We start from the raw sequence: 21,010 nt of genomic DNA, 5'->3' as shown, positions 1-21,010 counted from the left end.
GTCATAGGGGTGGTGCTCCAGCTGGAGGAGCAGGGCTTCCCACACCTTCCCCTTTAGGAGTTCTTCTCAAAGGGAATGTGGGTTTATTTTTCATTGCCCTCCTCTTCATCTGGAGGATCACCAGCATTGTTCTCCCAGCCGTGACAGACACGGAGGTTGCGCGTTAGCGAGACGCTTGCAAAGAGGTTTTGCAATTCCAGCTCTGCCGGCCCGTTCTTGGGGATGTATGGATGGATCCCCCACCTTCCTGGATGGCCATTGTCATCAGACTCCAGTTTCAGGAGCTGCCAGTCTCCTCAACAGGTAGTATAAGCCATGCTTGGTTTGAAATTAATTTTTCTCACAAACAAAAGGCTTCTATGACATTTTAAATGTCATAGAAAGAAAACACAGAGAAGAGCATGTTTGTCATTTATTTTCACTACTTTAAAAGTCAACCAGCTTCTGCCATCCTCTAAAGTTGGTCTCGGGGCTCAGTGTCTAGATCAAGAGCGGGGAAGCTTGGAGATTTTCTGAATTGCATTTCTGAACCAAGACCTGGGCATAGAGCAGTCTCTTCTCCATCCATCCATCCATCCATCCATCCATGGATCCATCGCTGGTGCGGCCTTGCCTTGAGGTGTGGGGGCAGTTTGGGCACCACAGTTTAAGAAGGGTCTAAAACTATTGAAGAGCATCCGAAGGAGGGATACAAGGATGGTGAAGGGTCTGGAGGATTGTTGGGGTGTCTGTGCAGGGCCAGAGCTGGACTCTGATCTTCGTGGGTCCCTTCCAGCTCAGGATATTCTGCGCTCCATCTCCTGTGGGTTCTGTTTTGCAGAGGGCAGCCCAGGGGGATGGGATGGGAGAGCCAGAGCTGTCAGGCCACCGGAACCGTGGAGCACAGCAGAGCATTTACCTCGGTCTCAGGGCAGGGCATTGGCTGCACTGATTTCAGCAGCAATTCATATTAGCTAACTAACTATTAACTAGCAAAATGTGGCCTCCAGTCACAACTAAAGGGCCTGATTCTCCATTTCAGGAGATGGGATCAAACACTGGAGTTACAGTGGCGTGGAACTGGGATCGTGGGTGGGGAATACAGCTCAGAGCCGCTGATGAATATTGAATGGTTTCTGTATGGAATGACTACTACTTCCTGTCTCTGTACGTACATCCTGATGCTTGATGGTAGAGTTGCCGAGGGCTTCTCCAAACTGGATGAAGATTTACTTAACAACCAACTGATTGCATTTGAAATCTGACAAAAATAATGCCTCACAAAATGAAAAAGTAAAAATAGAATTGAAAGAGAGCTGTCGTCCTTTTCGCCAGCTTTTCCTGTTCACTGGACAAGGAGATATATTTGCATACTGATTTTTTTCGTACTGGAAAGGAAGGGTTGTGCTTTGAAAAGGAGGCCTTTAGAAAGCTTGCAGCTTCCATATTTTTCATCTATTAATGTTCTTGTCAGGTGTCTGCGAGCAAAAAGAAAACAGGTGTGCTGGATTTTTCTCCCAAACTCTGGGCATTGCAAACTGCTCCAGCATGTAAAAGTCAGAGCTCATGCTGTACCTGGAATCGCAGGTAGCAGATGTGAAGAGTAACAAGGTGCTCTTTTAATCTGTTCTACTTCCTTGCTCTGTGTTTAATCCGTCCGTGCAGGTTTCCTGCGCTCCCCCGGCCGGGACTGGCGGCACAATGAGCCCTGTGGGAGCTCCTTGGCCTGGTTTGTGGAGACACTGCTTTGTGGCTGTGCAGTAAATACAGCTGTGCTGCTTGCAGACCTTCAAAGGATGCAGGGAGCTGCACTGACGTGTGCAGGCGTTGGCTCGCATGCACCAGGGCTGTGTCTGAGTGTGTCGGGAGCAGTTGACGCTAACAGGGGAGGTCTTGTCTCGAGTGTAGAAGTTTGAAAATCTTTATTTGATTTTTTTTCTTTTAGTTAGACCAATTGTTCCATGTGTCAATGTTTACAGTTGTCCATCTCCCCCGAGAACAGACTGGTGGGTCACTGGTCAGCTTCCCCCTCAGCCAGTCTCCACGGGAGCATCCAGAGGAGCAGACATGTCCAGAAAGGGCTCTGTGCTGGAAAGGAAGTGATGGGGCTGTGCTCGTGTTACTTCCGCCCTTCCTGCTGAATGAGGAGCATGGACATCACTTTTTGCCCCTTTGGACCTTCCAAGGCCTTGCTAGAAGGAAGGCTTTGCTGGAGGCTGCTTCAGAACTCCAGAACTTCTGCTGTGACAGAGCCTAGGCTGTTGGAATGAACCAAGACACTGAGGACTGTTCCAGTGCATATTAATGTCAGACAAAATATGAAAAACTGATAGTCTTCTTGAAAAGTATGAATTGGTTTAATTTAGGAAGGACTGTCAGAGTTGTAAAAGTTGATGGGAGCAAAACTTTTCAGCAAAGAGTTGATGGGTGATGATAAATCCTTGTCTTCTGGAGGAGCTGTGTGCGCCCAGGACTCAGCTGTTTGTGGCAGAGGATGCTGCCAGCCCTTCAGATGTACTGCAGCAGCGTGAGGATTTGGATAATGCGGGATCCAGGTGCAAACATCCCCTTTCTAACCAAGGACTGCCAGGAGAGAAGGGGTTTTGCTGGAGGAGCACAGGCGGTGTGCGGAACGGGCTGCGCTGGAGTTGGTTTCTCAGGGGAGTGACCAAAGTTTGTGTCACCCCGGAGCAGATTTTACTGAGTTACAAACTCCTTAACAGCCACGTCAGGGTGGAAAATCTGATAAAATGCTTGGCTGTGTCTCTTTTGTTCTTCTTTTGGTCAGGTTTTTTTGGGGCAGTAGCAGGCGGATCTGAACAGAGATGGTCCCAATTCCTTTTCCTGGGAGGTGAGGAGTGCATGTAGCAGGGTTGCTCCCCATGCGGTGGGTGCAGGTGGGAAACCTCTTGCCTGTAGGACCTTTTTTGTCAGCAAGATTCCCCTCTTGGAAATTATTGGCAGCTGGCATGATAATGAGTCCATTTCAATATAAATGAGCTTCATTTTATTAATTTCTGCCAGCTCCTGAGCAATTCATGAACTGCTTTTCAGATCTCAACCAACAGCTTGGGGGGAGAGGGGGAGGTGGGGAGCAAAGAAGGGAACATGAAGGAAGAGAAAGAAAACGAGAATATTTTTCATTTTAAATAGAGCCAATGACTCTGATTTCTTTTGAGAATCCAGCCAAGAGCGAGGATCACACTTTCCCTGCCAAGCAGCTCTAAGAACATGAAGGGCAGCGGTAATCCCTCCCCTGGTTTTTGTTCCCTGGGACTTGTGGAGAAGTTTATAACTCTCCCAAGTCTGTGCAGTGTTGAGGTGATGTTTCAGTGCCGGTGCTTGGCTGGGAGAAGGGGCAGTTGGGTGAGAGCTGGATTGGGAAGCGCATTCAGCCTCTCCCAGGCCTGGACTTGAGCTGGGCTCTTTGCAAGGGAGCTCACCAGTGGTACCAGGCCTGGAAAGGGCTGGGATTTGGTACCCACACGAGCTCTGTGTCTGACTTGAGGAATGTCCTTAGGACTTGTCTCAGGTCTAGGTAAGCACAGACTGGTCTCTTGTATCTGCACCTTTGTGAGCACAATTAACCTGAGAATCCTTTCCTTGCTCACAAAAACCAGATGTAAATGCTCTGCCCCAATGTCTGATTCGCCCTTAGAAAATGGTAATGAAATCCCTGCCTGGAAAACAGCCCTTTCCATAAATGAGACAGTCTGCAGAGAGGTCTCCTCTGAGGCCTTCCAGCGTCTCCTGGGCGGTTGGGTTCCCCTTGCTGCCAGGAGTTCAGCCCTGCCTTGTTGGAAGGTGCCTCTCTTGGTGGTTGTCTTCAGATGCAGGTGTGGTTTTGGCCCTGAGCTGAGACAGACTGGCCTCAGCAAGGGAATGTTAAAGTCCAGGGGGATATTGATTGTGCAGAGCTGTGGGAAGAGGAACTCTCCACGTCCTGTGGTTGGGGCCGGCGGTGCTTGACTGGGTTTTTCATTTATTCTGCCACCATCAGATTCCATCATCCGAATTTGAGCACAGCATTCCGTGCTGTACTGCCCAGTGCTCCTTAGGTAAGTGCTGATGACAGGCCCCGGCAGAAGATGCTCCTGTACAGCCCTCACTGCTAACCCTTTGTCTGATTTGTTTTTCTCCCCTTTCTCCCCAGGTTTTTGGCATGTAGTCATAGACTCTGACGCGGGAGTAATGGAGTCGCTGAGTGGCAGGTGCTGACAGCTTCTGCAGTCCCAGTAACTGCTCATTTTGGGGTCATTTGCAATTCTATACCTCTAAATGCCACATCTCTCTGGGGAAAGGTTGCGCTGGATACCGGGACTGCCTCGGAAGGTACATGTGCGTCCCTGTGTGTTTCTGTAGGACTTGGCCGTGCTGTGGGATGCTGGGGAGGGGAAGGGCATGAGCTGCATGTTCTGGGTATCCCGGCTTGGCAGCACCGGGTCTTTTCTATGGCTGTCAGGCAGCTCCTGGTGACATCCCTTCCTCCCTCCCTCCCTCCCCCTCTTGCTCGAATTGCCTGCAGGGCCTTTCTGGAGTCCATCCCGTGCTTTAACACATGTGAGAGCGGCTCACAAAAACAAAGTGCCTGGTTAAGAGGTTCTGATGTGAAAACAATGAAATATGCCGCTGGAGTTTCCGAGAAACTCAAAGGCTTTCTGTGGAATTTCAGCCTCTCTCTTGCCCTTTTGAAAAGGCACATTTTAATTACAGTAAAATGTGTGTGTTCACACTTGGTTATTAGTCTTGTACATTTTTCTATGTGGTTCTGGTGAGTTCAGTAAAAATCTTTGTTGTTGGCTGTCAGATTTTAGCAGAAGTTTATTTCTGTAGGCTCACTGCCCGCTGTGGATTTGATCATTGTTCTGGTTCTCACAGCCTTGGAGCTACACTCCAGGAGAAAAATACAGATTTGTCACCAGGGCCTCCCACTAGAATCTAATTTTAAATTTGCAATCTGTTGTCTTGTGAGGTGCTTCAAATTTGGTTGGAAATCTAATATTTTTCAGATATGCTTCTGGAATCCAGTGGTCCAATCTTTTGCAAGTTTAAGAGTTAGTAGCTTAGGTTTTATTGAAATGAGTATTCTGGGTTTGTAATTATTTTGAGAAATAATTTAATATCATGGGTAGGGGAAGAGGAAGGAAAATGACTGTTTTTAAAGGGAATTATGTTCTTTGAGTGGGCCATCATCAGTGGTCATCTAGAATGTGATACAATTTATGTGTAACCATTTCATGTAAGACTCATCCAGCAAAACCTCAGCAGTTCAGCTGGAGGTCAGTGTGCTTTTCCAGGGCACACGGTGTAGGAAACACTGTTTTTTCTGTGCTTTGCTGCAAAATTTGTGTTCTTCCTTCTGGCAGCCTAATCTTGATGTCAGTCTTAAGTTTGAGCTTTCAAAAAACACCTCTCAGCCCCCTGTCCTGTCCCTTGATGTGCAAGCTGGCTTAAAGGTGACTTTCTTGAAGTCACCACAATTTTGACATTTTCCCTGCGCCGAACCAGGAAGGAGCGGGTTTTCTGGGAGAGAGAGCCCTTTCCCAGTGTGGATGGTCAGGCCACTCTTTGAGGATGTGGAGGAAGGAGTTGTCACCCCTCATTTGCCTGGCTCGGGCTGCAGATACAAATCTGGATCTTCCGTGTCTTCGGCGAGCGCCTGAGTCACGGCGCTGGTGCCACTTCCAGGAGACGTGCCTGTCTCCCTGCTTTGCTTTTCAAACCTCTCCCTCCCAGAGAGAAAGATTTCGTCAAAGGCCCTCTATTCCCACAAAAAGTTTGGGTTTTGATGAATCAACGTTTTCTGCTGAAAAGCGTCCAGCCAGTTGTGCTGTGTTAGACAGCCACTGATCTCTGCGAGGTTCAGGGTAATGCACAGCAGATTCCCGACGCCACGACGGGATGGACCTGCCTAAAGCATGGAGATGTGTCACACTTGATCTGTGTCATATCCTGGTGGTACCTTGATGGGTCTTTAATGGTGGCCTTTGCATTTAGCAGCCGAGGTAACAAGGGGAGCCTTTGTCCTACCAGCACTTGCGTGCAGCTCCCGTTAACATTACTCATTTTCTTAATTTGATACAGATTTTTTTCATTGAGTGTGCTAAATGCAGTTAAGCCACAGACAGGCAGCATCTGGCGGTTGTAGCTGAGCAGTTTGAGACGCTGTTGCCCCAGGGTGTCTGCTGTGGCCCGTGGGAGGGGGAGGCTGGGGCTCCCCTCGCCTGCGCAGCTCCCGCTCGCCGAGGATGCCGCGTCTGCGGTGTCTGCGGCAGTGCCAATTCCCCTCTCAGGGCTGCCTTTCCACAGCTGCCTGAGCTCACCTCACAGCTCCCCTGCTGCCAAAAGCTGAGGAGGTGCCATCACTGTCCCTCCTCCTGGCTGCTGCATCACCCTCCGGACACACTGTCCCGTCCTGTCCCCGCTGCGTCCCCAGACAGGCACCCTTGTGCTGCCTCTTGCACGTGCCAGGCCAACTTGCTAGCTCAGCAAAACCTAACTAATAAACTCTTTTTTTTTGGCTTTTTTTTCCCCCCCCCCCCCCCCCCCCCGGGATTTAATTTCTGCTGTTTTAGTGGACTCTGCTGCAGGAGCACTTGAATTGGTTCAGGCTAACTGGTGGAAATGCTCAGCCAGCAATGCCGAGGGGGTGAGAAGGCAGGATGAGGGTCCGTTTCAGAGGACCCCCTCAGCTTGACCTGCTGGGATTGACTGTCCCACCCGACGTGTGTCCTGCATCTCCCAGGGGAGATGGGCTCTGCCAGGGGATGGTGACAAACCTCGGGGATGGCACTGTCTTGCATGGCTGCAGCTGGATCAGCTGCACTGCCTGCAGCACTCTTGCACCCACTGGCCAGCATTCCTGCAACTCTGCAGCCGGGAATTCAGCGGGATTAGGCAGGGCCTTTCCAGGGCGAAGGAGTGAGGTATGGGCTCACCGATAGCAGTCTGTGGATTTGCAAGTGTCCTCACCCAAAGCCCCAATCCACAGAATTAAAAAGGGTCAGCTCTTTACTTTGAAGTCTGACACTTCTTGCCAGTCTCTAGCAGATACTTCATTGTGTGAAATCACTCCCTAAACATTCCTTCTGTGGAGAGAAGAGTTCCCTCCTTCCAGGAGAGTGTGATTTCCTCACCGGATGCAGCCCGAGCTGCTGCTCCTTTCCTCACCAAGCCGTTTGTGGTCCTGTTGCTTTTCTGGCTGGGGGAAATCTTGCTTGGTGTGGTCGGAAGGTAAAGAATCATTCCAGGTTTCAAGAGGATTTTTAGAACTATTCATTCTCCTTACACAGATTGAGAAGGGATGGCTGGAGACTGGGGATGAATGGCTGCAGGCTCTGCTGGGCTGTGCAGCCGGTGGATATCCTGCCGGATAGAAGAGTGGTCAGCAAGCAGCTCAGAACCAAAGCAGTGAAAGCATTGTGCTGAGAGGGTTTCTTCTGCAGGACGGAAGCATTGAGGCCTGGCTTTAGATGTCTGCAGAAGAAAAGATGCAGGTTTTGTGCTTTAAAATGTTCCACAGGCAAAAGCTGGATGATGGTTTTTCAGTTTATACCAAAGAGCTGTAGGTCTTAGGAGATAGTAAACCCTTGTCTAGGGATTGATAAAGCTGTCTTTTTTTTTTTTTTTTTTTTTTAGATTTAAACCTGCCCTTTCTTCAGTGCATTTATTTTTCTAAACAAGTCATGGCAGCCAAAGGGAGTTCTGCCATTCATTTCAGTAGACGTAGGGCACTTTCTGCTGTAGTTTACTTCACATGCAGTTGTATTTATGCTCAATACAGAAATGCCCAGATACTTATGGTGTTGTCTGTTGCTCCAGCACTGAACAGACTTCTAGCCTCAGCCATGAGCAGCTTTTCTGGGTAGAGGAGCAGGGGCACAGTCCTCTGGCTGTGGTCAGAAGTGTCACTGCAGAGTTCAGTTCTGCCATGCTGTCCCGTTGTTTAGTGCCATCAGTTCCTCACTTTCCATGTATTCATGTAGGGCTAAGTCAGTTCTGTGCAGCAGCAGTGGTGTGTATATACATAGCGAGGGAAAATACGTGGTCGCATTCATTCTGCCAGTGTTTGGCTCAGTACCCATCAGCATCCTTGCAAAGGACAGGAAATGGCCCCAAGAAATCAAAAACTCCAGATTATTTGAATGTCATAGCAGATTTTTTTGTTTTCAACCAGAACTAATGGAAATACCTCAAAACAAAGAAGTTTTGTCTTGGAACTTCTTTTCAAGATTGATGAAGTATTTTTCTCTATATAATTGCCTTGTGTGTAATTCAGGATCTCCTGTTTAATTTTGAACTTTGGCATTTACTTTTCTTATTCTTCTTGCCGTCAGGCCAGAAGGAAGGACCCAGTACTACTGATAAAATATTTCTGACATTTGTTGAGTGAGATCACAGACCTCAAAGTGTTTTCCAAGATTGAATCAGATCATCACTCCCACCTCCTGGATGGGAAACCTGTTCCACGGCGGGACGTGCACAGCTGAATAATGCAGGAGGCTGGGGCTGGGGCTGGGGACACAAACCCCGTCCCTGTGTTCCAGCTCAGATCAAAGAGCTCAGATCTACTTATCTGCTTCAGAGGGAGTGGGAAGGAGAGGTTATTTTTGTATAGTCTGAGTCACTCATGCTAGTTGATTTTTCATAATATGGCTTTCTTGTGTGGGGCTCTCTGTACCTGCTTAATGTTGCAGTTTTTTTGTTCCAGGAATCAAACCTGTCATTAGCTTGCTGCCAAACGGGTAGATTTGTACTTTGCTCTTTGGTGCTTCACTTTGCAGTTCCTAGCCAAAAAAAAAGGTGAAATCTCAGCTAAAGATGTACATCCCTCTACTTTTCAGCATTTTGTTACCTGCAGATAAACAATAGCTGTTGATTTTTTGAGTTTGTTGGCTGGAATGACGATGCCGACGTTGAGAGTCAGGCGACTGTGTGCAGAGCTGAGATGGCACTGTGGTGCTAAACTGGTTCCAGTTCACTCCGATCTCGAAGGTTCAGTCCTTCCCTCTTCTGTGCTCTTCATTTGCACCAGCAGAGCTGTCTGGCTGTTTGCTGCGTTCTGATTTAACTGTACTTCTAAGTTCACTGGTACAGCTGCTGGCTCCCTTAATTAATTCTGTGGGATTATTGCTGCAGTCGAGCAGGCCCTGCGAGTATCTGTGGTGTAGGTTTTGGGACAGGTTCAGTGATTAATTAAATCAAAGAGCGGTTTTTGGTGTGTTGGGGTGTCTGCGTGCCTCCCTCCCCTAACGGCGCCCGCTGTGTGCCCTTGCAGACCGTGACGCCATGGGGAACGCAGAGAGCCAGAGCGTGGAGCATGCCTTCTACGGGGACAAGCAGCCGGGGCTGGGCCGCAAGCACACGTCGCGCTCGCTGCGCCTCTCCAGCAAGGCCTCGCGCCGCATGCGCCACGCGTCCTCGGGAAAGATCATCCACCGCAACTCGGAGGTGAGCACACGCTCCAGCAGCACGCCCAGCATCCCGCAGTCGCTGGCCGAGAACGGCCTGGAGCCCTTCGCCGCCGAGGCCAACCTGGAGGACTTCGGCAGCCCCATGTGGGTGGAGCGCGTGGACATGGGCCTGCGCCCCGTGTCCTACCACACGGACTCGTCGGTGACGCCCAGCGTGGACAGCAGCACGGTGCTGACGGCCGCCTCCGTGCACAGCATGCCCGACTCGGAGGAGAGCCGGCTCTACGGGGACGAGCCGCCCTTCCTGGCCGAGGGCGACGGGCGGGCGCTGCGCTACGCGGCCAACGGCACCGCCTTCATGGACGCGGCCAGCTTCAAGAAGAAGCGCTCCAAGTCGGCCGACATCTGGCGCGAGGACAGCCTGGAGTTCTCGCTGTCCGACCTCAGCCAGGAGCACTTGACCAGCAACGAGGAGATCCTGGGCCTGGCCGAGGAGAAGGACGCCGAGGCAGCGCAGGGCCCGGACGCCGGCGGCAGCCCCCAGCCCCTGGTTGCCTGCCAGCGGGCCAACTCCATGAGTGACTTGTATTCCCCCAAAACCCCTGGTGCCGCCATCAACGGTGGCCCCCGGAACGCCTTTGGAGGGTACTGCCGGAACCTGGTGTCCGACATCCCGGAGCTCGGGAGCCATAAGATGGCATCGGTTACCACCGAGGACGCGCCCTCCTCCTACAGTAACTACAACACGCTCCCCTGCAGGAAGTCCCACTGCCTTTCCGAAGGGGCCACCAACCCCCAGATGAGCCATAGCAGCAGCATGCAAGGCAGAAGGGCGAAAACCACCCAGGTAAGGCAGTTTTCTTCCGTGATTTGGCATTTGCTGGGCTCGGTCTGTAGATGAAGGTTTTCCGGGTTCTCCCAGGCCGTGTTTTCCTTCAACACCCCCTTTCCAAGCAGAGAGCTGTTTTGAGGAGAGAGCTGAACTAGCTGGTCTCCAGAGCTGGCTCGATTCCATCACTGTCCCTTCTTTATCTGCAGCCCTCCTTGGACCTTTTCCACTCTTCACTGCCTCTGGGAAAGGGAAATCTGCATTTGCCAGCAGAAGATTTCCCTGCGTGTTTTGCAGTGCTGACGGTGCCTTTTTTCCCAGGGTAGCTGCCAAAACTGATCACTCCACTGCAGAGTTGTGTCCCCCCTTCTGCCCTCCCTGCCTTGTCACCCTTCCCTGCCTACACCCGTGGCTGGAGGCAAAGGAAAAACCTGTCAGTGTTTCCCCTCTGTGCTAAACACTCACTGGGCTAAAATTTCACTCTTCTAATTAGCTGATGCTCATGTCTGTGCAAAACATCTCCCCGAAACAGCACTGGCGCTGCCAGGCCTGCTGTAAACTAAGAAATGATGGCGCCTGGAGACGTATGGGGAAGATGCTGCTTCGCTGAGCCAGGGACAGCACAGAGTCAAGAGGAGGTTCGCTGTCAGGTGCCCCTCCTGCACTCCAAACACCAGGCCTGTGATCCTGGAGCTTTCCCACATGCTGCCCTGCTTTACCCTGTCCTGCCTGATGGAGTTCCTGCCTCGGGCTGCAGGCAGTGGTTCTGCTGGCAGTTCAGTGGCAGATGGCTTGTATAGAGGAGCAGAAAGGAGCTTCAGACCCTGCCCTCCTCTCCCAGCCATGCCTGGCGCACAAGTTGTGGGCAGATTGTGCTCCATGTGAGTTCATTTGGATCTTCTGAGAGCAGAGGTCCATCCAGCTGCCTGGTGGAAGAGCTGGCAGCGGTGTGTTTGACGGGCACCGTTCTCTAGAAATGGCTCAGAAACATGGCCTGGGGACACAGAGCAGGGATGGGGCAGGGCTGCTCCCCTGATGTCATTGCCTGGCTCGTCCTGTGCGTGTTGTGCACCGTGTGCCTGACCCAGAAAAAGGGGAGAGCTGCACACTGGTCAGGGTCAGAGGCCAGCCAGTGCACGGCCTGCTGCTTGCTCCCTGAGCTGCTGGCAGGACATCTCAGGCTGGGCAGCAAACAGCTCCTGGAGGGCTCCAGGGGCCTGTGCCCCCCTCCGCTGACACTGACTCGTGGGAGCTGCTGGGATGGGGCTGCTCAGGGACTTCCTGGCTGTGCTTGATCTGTGGAGATGGGCTGCTGCTAAATATAAAGCTGACATGCCAAAACAGATGCTGCAGCGTCCCACAACTGCAGCTTTGTTCTTCAGGATCAGCTCTGTGCTCTCGGAGGTGAAAAGCCTTTGGTGCGCCAGCGCGGGATAAAAAGCAAGAGAAAACAACAACAACAAAAAAGAATAGACGGGTTTTGGCAGCCTTGGACCCAACAACTTTCCTGAAGACTGTTGGGTACAACTGCTGCCTGCAGTCCGCTTTTGAGTGTATTTAAGGAAAAAGAGAATGGAGTCGGTGATGAACGGCCAAGCATTTGTTTTCCTTCTCGGTGCCTATCCTGGCATTCAGGAGATTCCTCCGAGGCATGTAGTGAAAGTCTGGAATTTAAGTCGTTTTTTGTGAGGCCTCAGCCATACCCAGGGAAATAATTTAGTGGGGCTGGTTTCACTAGATGCATCTCCTGAGACTGGAGATGATGGCTCTAAGGAGTCTTAGCAGTGATTATTACCATGGATAAATTCAACAAAATTAAAGCTTTGCAAAGGTCAAAATTCCTCCTCCCAAGTCTTTAATCCCAGCAGCAGCCTGTAAGAATAAGATAGTTGTCAGAAATGAAGTCATGTCAGCCCCAGCCTAGCCTGAGCAGGCTTAGGGAAATGCCTGTCATTATGTGTTTAAAAAGGCAGAAATGAAGGCCAAATTTGCACACAAAGTGAAAGGAGTTCCTTGGTGAGCCTGATGAGGTGGCTTTGATGGGGTGAGAGGAGGGAAGTGACCAATCTGTGTCTGCACCAGGTCCCCAGTCCAGCAGTGTCTCACACTTTGCTCTTCTTGCCTCCTCAGCGCTGGTGTGAAGTGGAGCCTGGTGGGAGCTGAGGCTGTGTCACTGCCCTGCTCTTGCTGTGCTCTTTGGCACTGTGCTGGGCTGTGCCAGGTGCCACTTGGGCACCTTTGGGGCAGTTTCGTTTCCCTCTGCCCTCCCAGTCTTTTGGCACTTGTATCTTCCTACTCTTGATGACCCCATTGCCCCGGAGCCTGGCATGTGTGTCCATGTGCTGGAAAACACTTCCTGCTATAAACTTGTGTTTTGAGCAGCCTTTTAAAGTGCCTCTCCCCATCCCACTCCCACGAAATAATTGTTGCATCTTAGGGCCATGAGGACACCACACAAAGGTGACCCAGGGCCAAGCGTAATGTGGTGTTGGACAGAGTTTTCCCTCTTGGCCTCTGGGCCAGTGAGGTGTCACTGCTCTGTGGCGTTACAGTGCAGAGTCACCTAATGGATTCTCCTAGCCTGGAGTGAGGTTTCTGCCCAGATCCCTGTTGCCAGTCCTCACAAGAATTTGGGGTTGTGTTTGCCAGTGGGTTGGGGTGTTTTTCCACTTTTTGGAAAGCTGTAGCTGGGATATCTGCCTGTTTGTTTAGTCTCAGCTGCCCTGGTGCTAGAAGTGCTGGAAGGGTCTGATGGTCACTGGTAGGTGATATTTGACTAGTTTAGTCCCTAAAGAGGTCCCTGCCAGAAGGCCTTGTGCCCTGGTGTTTGGTTCCTGCCGTTGTTCCATGCATGCTCAGCTGCATGCCCGAACACCATCACGGTTTCTGTAAGTTAATTTGCTGCAAGTGTCACTAGCTGTACTTTCTGGACTGTGCTGACCAGTGCTCTTGGGAAAATGCATCCCAGAAAGAAGGGGCCAGAATCCTGGCTGCACGTGTTTTGTTCTGATGCCTCATCCGTGGGTTCTTTGCAAGCACGTGGTTTACATTAAAGGGAAAAACACCAACACACCCAAAACAGAGAAGAAAATCTCCCCCTGTCCAAATTTAAACCTTAAATTGAACGGTGGGAGTCACTCTCCACTAATTGAAGGGAGCTTTTTCCTATGGAGACACAATTATATTCAATATGCACAAGTGATTAGAGCTCACAGGGTGGCTCTGGGGCACCCACGCAGCAGTTCTGCTTTTCCCAACATTGTGCCATTAAGGGTTCAGCTCTGCTGAGCGAGACTTCCCGGGGAGCTCTGCTGGGATCGTGTTTGACTTTTGGAGCTGATGTGGTGTAGGTGGAAAGGGCTTAATTGGCTGACATTTGCACCCATTTTTCCTGGAAGGGAGAAAGCACTGGTTGGATACAGCTCGTTCTGACTGTGGGCTGTGAGATCCCCAGGATCCCACAGGCTGTTTTGTGGGATCCAGATTTTGTTTAGCGGCCCTGTTGTGTCCTGTGGCAGCTAAACATCTGCCTGCAGGAGACTCCTTCCTCCTCCTTCTCCTGGTAGATGTTCAGGGACAAATGTACCCCATGCTCCCCTGCTGTTATGAGCCCTAACTGACATTTCAAGAAGGGAATTTGCCAGAGAAGCTGTGGCTGCCCCTGAATCCCTGCAAGTGTCCAAGGCCAGATTGGATGGGGCTTGGAGCAACCTGGGATAGTGGAAGGTGTCCCTGCCACGGCACGGGGTGGAATTAAATATGGGGTTTAAGATCCCTTCCAACCCAACCCTTCTGTGATTCTATGAATTAAGGGATGAAAACCTTGAGATGTGGCTGTGTGCCCCTTCCAAGCCTGTCTTGCCACCTCCTTATTCCATATTCCTTGTGAAGCTGAGGTGGGGGAGAGGAACAAACTTCCTGCCCGACTCACTTGGAAGCTGCACTGGCTTCAGCACCAGCCCTAGGCGTGTTAAATCCCCTTTTGTCCAATTTTCAAATTTATTACTATTTTTAGGCTTCTCTAGGTAGCTTGCAGGAATTTGGGATCTGAAATCTTAAAAAAGTCCTACATATAAAGTTTTGCAGAATATGCAGGAGATGAAACCAAGGGTTTTGTGGGAATTAGATCAGGATGTGCAGAGAAGCCGGTCTAAAATTAGACAATGTTTCCAGTTGATATGATTTTTTTTTACTATCTCAGGGAATTTTGTAACTGGTTATTGTGTTCCATTATGTTCTGTAGGATGGCTAAACTCCAGAGAGCTGATACTTGGTTTTAAGTTGTGTAAAACTTTTTCACAAAATCTTTTTGTGGCTTAGAGGATATAGCCTCAAAATAGACTACACTGGGTCAATCCCATGGAAGCACCATCCAGCCCAGTACCTTGTTCCCCAAATACCAGCTGCTCAGGAAAAGAGAGAGAGTATGGGGTGACTTTTCCTCCGGGGCATTCTTCCCAAAGCCAGCAGATCAGAGGTTGCAGTCTTCCTGTGCAAGGAATGCATCCAAGGCTCTTGAGTTGACCTGTCCCCCATGGATTCTCTTTCCTGAAATCACTTTCTGCTTCTGGCTTCCACTGCATCCTGTTCACTCTCTGCAGAGCACTTGTGGCCTTCCAGCCTGCTCCTCCAGCCCTCCTTGGCCATGGCTTTTCCAGGCAGAGCATCTTCAGCAGCTGAAGCTCTGCTCCTTTGAAGGAATTCCGCCTGTAGTCTGGAAAACATGGCTGTTTCCAACCTAAGTGTGATTCCTAATCAGATGGACACGGACCTGTAATCTGAGCTGTTTGACTCCAGATGGAATCAAGGAAGGAAATAAAGACAAAGACGACAACATTCAGTGGTAATGACTGGCACACGGGTTAGAGAGTAGCTAAAAGCAGGGTGTTACTGGTTTGCAGCTGCACTGTGGGGCTCACTGATTCCAGCCCCTGTTCACGCAGTCCCTTTCAGACAGAGGTTGCTCCCAAGGTCTTGGATGTAGCCTGAGCCATGCTCCCAATCCCCAGAAGCTGGGAATGGGACCGTTTGGCTCAGCTGGCTCTCGGGGCTGGATCCCAGTGAGGAGCACAGGTCAGCTGGTCACCCTGCTGAGCCTCCAGGCAAACCACTCCAATAACCCACATATCTCTGCCTTCAGCCCCCAGCCACAGGGCAAGGAAGGGGTGGGAATGTGCTGGGGGAAACAGAAACCACTCGTTTTTGCGGCAGCCCAGGCTTGCACCAGGGTAAACTCCTTGGGAATCCACATCTTGGGTCCTGGTGTGGCAGCTCGGAATGACCAGACCCATTCAATGTCTAGACCAAACGAGCTGTTTATAGCCCGGCTGACTGGAAGTGGATTCAGTGAGGGAAGGCTGGAATAGAGGGCTTCAGACCCAGGCTCTGAGGTCTTTCCTGCCCTGTCACCCAGATGGAGGAGATTAGATCAGGTATTTCCCAGTCGGGATATTTTAAAGCAAATAGCAGTCACTCCCTTCAGAGCACACAGCTCCGCCCCAGTATTGTCAGGGAAAGGAGCATGTGAAAATTGGTGTTTTGGTCTTCACTGGCAAATATTTTGATACTCTTTCAAAGATCTTAATTTGTTTTTCTTCCTTAGCTCTCGGCCAGAGGCCAAGGGAAAGCAAATCACCAGTCCTGGTATTTGATCTAGCTCCATTCAGGCATGTTTTTTCAAACAGTGTAGGACTTTGTCATTTATACATCTGAAGTGTATATAACAACATTGGCAATCGTTGTATTCTCTGTAAAGCTATATGCACTTCATGGTTTTAGTTCCAAGTATTTTGCACTGAAAAATCACAGACAGGTTGCCCCAGCTGCTTGTTTGCTGGGCTGTGCTTACTTACATGGGTGCAGTTGGCAGGAGTGCTGCTTTCCAGTGAAGTGCTCCACTGAAATGTTCCTTTTCAGAGAGCTTCAGCATGTGATGCTGTGCCTGGTTATCATTCCTGATGACAGGCATTTCCCTGCTTCCTTAAGTTGGGTGGTTGTTCAGGTGAACTCCTGGATGCTGTGTTTGGATTTCAGGCTGCCGTTCTAGCAGCGGTCCCCCTTCCCCATTTCTACCCCCTCTATTGCATTTCTCAGGGAGAATTGTGTCTTCTTGGCTTCAGCAAACAAAAAGTAACCCAACCCTGTGTTTTAATTTAGGGAGGATTTTGGTGGCACATAGCCCTTGCTTTAACTTGAGCACTGTTCGGCTGCTTTTATTAGTTTATGGTTAACTCAGCTCCTCTAGAAACTTCCTTCAGCTGGGTGGTCCACTGGGATGAAAGCAGGGTGAATTTGGGGGGCCCTCAGCGTATCCTTTGGGAACAGAGGGATTAAACACTGCAGCACCCGAGAACTGAGGGGGTGGAAAGCGGGAATTCACCCCGGATCCGTGCAGGTGTTGGGAGCTGCGTGCAGGGACCACACTGCAAGAGGCTTTACTGGATTAGGGCTGGATTCTCCTTCGTGGAATTATGTACTTTAACACCCCTCAAAAGTCAGTGCTGGAGCCAGGGAGGAGCTGGTGGGGACGATTTAATTTTCACCACTTTATGTCTCACAGCTCCGGGGCTGTACTTTCCTGACTGCTGCAGGAGTCCCTGTGTGTCCATAATTTGCCTTTAGGGTATCTCAGGTAGGAAAGCCAGGTTCCCTGGGAAAGCACAGGGCTGATCTTTCTGCAAGGGCCCACATATTGGCTGGAAAACATCGGGGGAGTCAGTGAACCAAAAATGCTGCCAAGCCTCAGTGCCCAGAGCTGAGGTGACAGCTTAGCATGGAGTGAAGGAGCCAGGGGTAATACCGAGGTAACAGCCAGAGCTGCCTGCAGATCTGTGGGGTTGCAGACCCTTGGTACACTGGTGTTTGCTGCCTGCTGTCCCACAGGAGCACAGGGGATGCACATCTCCTTCCCACATCCCAGTATCTCCTGGCTCCTCAGCACCCAGTACCTCGTCTGTCCTTCCAGGGTGCCAAATTACACTGCAGGCATTCACCACAAGCTCACAAAGGATTCCTGGGACCAGATTCACTGAAATCCGTGCCCTAAGACTTTCCCAGGCGTTACTGCCCAGACACCTGTGACTGTGATTCATCCTTTCATAGTAAGACTGGAGTTTATTGCCAGGAGAAGTGTCTGGAGGTGTGGGCTACTCCCTTTTCGTCAGGGGCAAATTTGATTTCAGAGAGCCATGACCCAAACCTGCTTGTTTATTAAACTGCCCTGAGCAGCTTTAATGACACATACAAGGGTTTGTTTGTTTTCTTTTTCCTAAATTTAATTTTTAAAAAAATTTGATTCTTTCAGACGTCTCAAGAACTGCTGCCCCAGTGCGGTGAGTGCACAGAAGTAGGACTCAAACCATTTCTCCCACTCAGCTCTCAGGTGCAATTCATGATTTATCTTTGCTTCTAGGACGTGACTGTGGAGAAAGGATTCAGCTTGGATTTGCAGCAAGCCATACCTTGGCCATCAAATGATGGCAGAGTCAGTACTGAAAAGAAAGGAAAAACACTTATCAGGCCAATCTGTTTCCACATAGGAGCTTCAAAGGGACACCAGTCAGATAAAAGCATGCAAACCATCAGGCTGCTCACCCGTTTGAAATGTATTCTGTGGTGCTTGCCTCAGGAGCAGCCAGACAGGTTGTGTGCAATCACTCTTGCTGAGTTGTGAGCATCTGATTGCTCTGTTGCTCAACAGGACCGAGAACAAAGGATCTGCAGTGGCTTTGAGGGAGCCCCTTCCAAGGAAAACCCCCACTCAGCTGTACTTTTAATCTAATGGTTCATTTAGAATGGAGTTTTAACCATGAGGAACTGCTTATATTTAGCGAAGTAAGATTTTTCCTACTAAATCAGCCCCCAAGTGGCCATGAATCAGTGCTGTCGGTGGGGCAGGAGAAAGTGATTCACCAAGGCCTGTCACGGTGTCTGTGGCAGGGCTGGTGGTGGGAGGTTTGGGAAGTGCAGCTCTTGCAGGCACTCGGTGTGTGCCCAGTCACAAGCCAGAGCTGGGCAAGGCTTGTCCCATCCTGTGGTCTCTTCTAGCAGAGGCCAGTACCAGGTATGGTCAACATGGGGACACTTGCAACCTGTCCCAGAACTCCTCCCCTCATTTTTGCTAGCTGAATGTAGACGTTTTTCCTAAAGCAAAGGGGTTTTTTTCTGTATGTCTTTTAAATTTAGCAAAAATGATTTAACAGATGTGGCTGCAGCGGACATACAGAGGTGTGAGTATCACGTGAGTATTCAGAAGTGACAGCACCAGGTACGTTAGCCTGGTGTAGCTGTTGCCTTACAGTTTTATTCCCCACTGCCTTGTTTTGCCTGAAACCCAGTGTTCATGTGAAAAAACCCCCTATATTTAAGTGGGTTACTAATGCTTCCAGTAGCACTTCACCCAGTTGGTTCAGCAGTTAAATTGTTCTCTGCACTTGATGGGGCTGTGATAACTCATTCCACTTCATTGCCCTGGGATGCTCGTAGGGCTGCCCTGGCACGTGGCCTTGTTGGGGACAATGGCACCATTCAGCCCTGCTCTGGTCCTCATTGCACGGGGGATCTCTGTGGCACTGGGCATTCCACCTCTCCCTCCTCTTTCCCTTCAGGACCTTCTGCTGAGTCTCCTTCCGTAACCCCTGGGCCGCTCCAGGGACACGGTAGCGCTGCCAGTGTAAGGAATGGTGCTGTTCCTCCATGCCCTCAGCAGTGCCAGGGATCCCAGATCCCGGTGGAAGCTCTGCTGCTGCTTCCCACGTCTCCCTGTCACAGCACAGCCCCGGAGCCCATCTAGTTCCCTTCCTCAGCCCGTGGTCTCCACGTGCCTTTCTCCCTCCTTTCCATGGAGCAATCCTCAGTCAGAGCAGTAGAGCCCCAGTGTCCCTCAAACCCTGCTAAGGTTTGTTCCCGGCCTGGGACTGTTTCCCCCTCAGCCCCAGCCGGTTTCTGTGGGATCTCAGTGTTAAGCCCCTGTGCTTTGTGCAGAACCCTCAGCTGAGTGTGCTCAGTGCAGCGCTGCGAGGCTCCCGGACCAGATGCCAGCAGCTGCCTGGAGCTCTCCCCGCCTCGGATGGGAATGAGCTGGCATTGCAGCAGGAACTCGGAAGCAGAGACCTGTGCTGTGAATGGCCTGAAGCCTCCTAACCTCGGCACCCATCTCCTCGTGGGCCAGGCTTGGAGTGGCGAGGCTCCCTCAATGCCGCGTTTCGTAACTCGGGAGCAGAACGGTATTGGCAGCTCTGGGCTGTGAACTGCTCCGACCTTTGTCTGCTCAGACCCTCCTCCTACCAAAGGCCTTGAAGGGGCTGCCCACAAGCCTTTGATAAGGGGTATTTAGGAGTGGAAAAGGGACTGCAGGGAGCAGAGGGAGATTAGGAGCAGGGCTGTAGCAATACACTGAAAAGATCTTTTGGCCAGTCCAGCTCATCACTTGCATTGTGGTAAAGACTGTAGAGATCTTTGCAAAATGTGCTATTGTTGGGGTTTTAGGAACTATGCTTTAACCTTACTAGCAAATATAGCAAATATATTCACCCCGAGTCCTCCATCCTCGAGGTTTTCTTATAAATATTTTTTTTATAGACTGATATGCTCATATATTAGTTACAGAGTATAAGGCCAATTTAGTGACAGGAAAAGGGAGGTAATTCATGCAGTGTCTCACCAAGGTCATCTGAAAAGGCTGTGGCACACTGGGTGTGGGGGACCTTGAACAGCTCTGGGGGAACTTGAGTTTTTGGAAAGATACTCCACGTGCCAATCAGCACTAAGAAAATTTGATGCACATTCTGTCTGGTGAGATTACAGATCCTATCTCTGTCAAGTTGGTGGTCTGTTCTAGTAGTTCTTTGTTTTCTTAAACCAACTCATTTTAACTAAAGCATGAGAGATGCTTCCTAAAGGTTACATCAGCTAAGATTTTGGAACTAACCATGTACTTTTTGTAGAGCATAAAATCATGGAATCCCAGAATGGTTTAGGTGGAAGGGACCTAAAAGTTCATCCCGTCCCACCCCCTGCCTGGGGCAGGGACACCTTCCAGTATCCCAGGTTGCTCCAGGCGCTTCCCCTCGCCAGATATTCCTCCTTTGCACGGAATGAGAAGGTAACTGGCTTCCCAAAACCAAGTGTATTGAACAGCAGGATCCACGTGCGGCTATGAAAGCTGCTCTGGGTGGGTACAGGGCTGTACTTCCAGGAAAGCCTGCTCAGCTCATTCACACGTGGAGGAGCAGAGCAGTATTGGCCTGTCCGGAGCAGCCTGTCTGTCACTGTGTGCTGCATTAAATAACCAGATGGAGCAGCAGAACTGTGCTCATTGAGTGGGGAAGGAAGTGCTTATTTTATTCTTCCAGCTGGACTCCAAGTCTCCCTTGGGAAGCGGTGTTTATAAAGAACGGGGCCATCCATTGCAAATTACTGCCTTAAAAGTTAGTCAGCCCTTCCCCTGCCCCGAAGCTCTCCCTGTCCAGCCCTTGCTCCACAGGAGGACAGTTTCACACAGAGCTGATGGAGGGTTTCTTTGTTTCCACAGAGCTGCTCTTGGATACAAAGAAAACTGGTGCTTGAACCAACATCTGGAAGCTTGTTTTCTCTCAAAATAAATACTCCATTCTGCTACCTCTTCTCGGAGATTCCTCTTTTTTTTAAAAACTTGTGAATCAAGCACTAGCTCCTCTTGCAGGAGAGATAGAGGCTGCAATTCCTGTTGTTTTTGGCCACATTTCTCACTTCTTTGCATCCTCTTCACCCAAGTACCTAAAACGTTTGTTTCCATTCACAGGGTTTGGCA

General features: G+C 50.3%; 1 protein-coding gene across 6 annotated transcripts in view; it reads left to right on the top strand.

The window, feature by feature from the left end:
• Window positions 1–21,010, top strand: part of TIAM1 (TIAM Rac1 associated GEF 1) — a 127,749-nt gene that overhangs the window by 48,290 nt on the left and 58,449 nt on the right. For 3 of the 6 annotated variants that reach the window (XM_042038073.1, XM_042038068.1, XM_042038069.1), the window contains one exon: window positions 9,257–10,239. In XM_042038073.1, the coding sequence (XP_041894007.1) occupies window positions 9,268–10,239 (972 nt within the window). In that variant the 5' untranslated portion in view covers window positions 9,257–9,267. Of the gene's footprint in view, window positions 1–3,973; window positions 4,038–4,132; window positions 4,312–9,256; window positions 10,240–21,010 lie in introns of those variants that run through there. The other 3 variants (XM_042038071.1, XM_042038070.1, XM_042038072.1) reach the window with 2 other exon arrangements.

Source organism: Corvus kubaryi, unplaced genomic scaffold, assembly GCF_017639235.1.
Source record: "Corvus kubaryi isolate FWS band 111438036 unplaced genomic scaffold, C.kubaryi_AGA036_p1.0 37391, whole genome shotgun sequence".
Taxonomy (NCBI): domain Eukaryota; kingdom Metazoa; phylum Chordata; class Aves; order Passeriformes; family Corvidae; genus Corvus; species Corvus kubaryi.
This window is presented reverse-complemented; position numbering and strand designations above follow the sequence as displayed.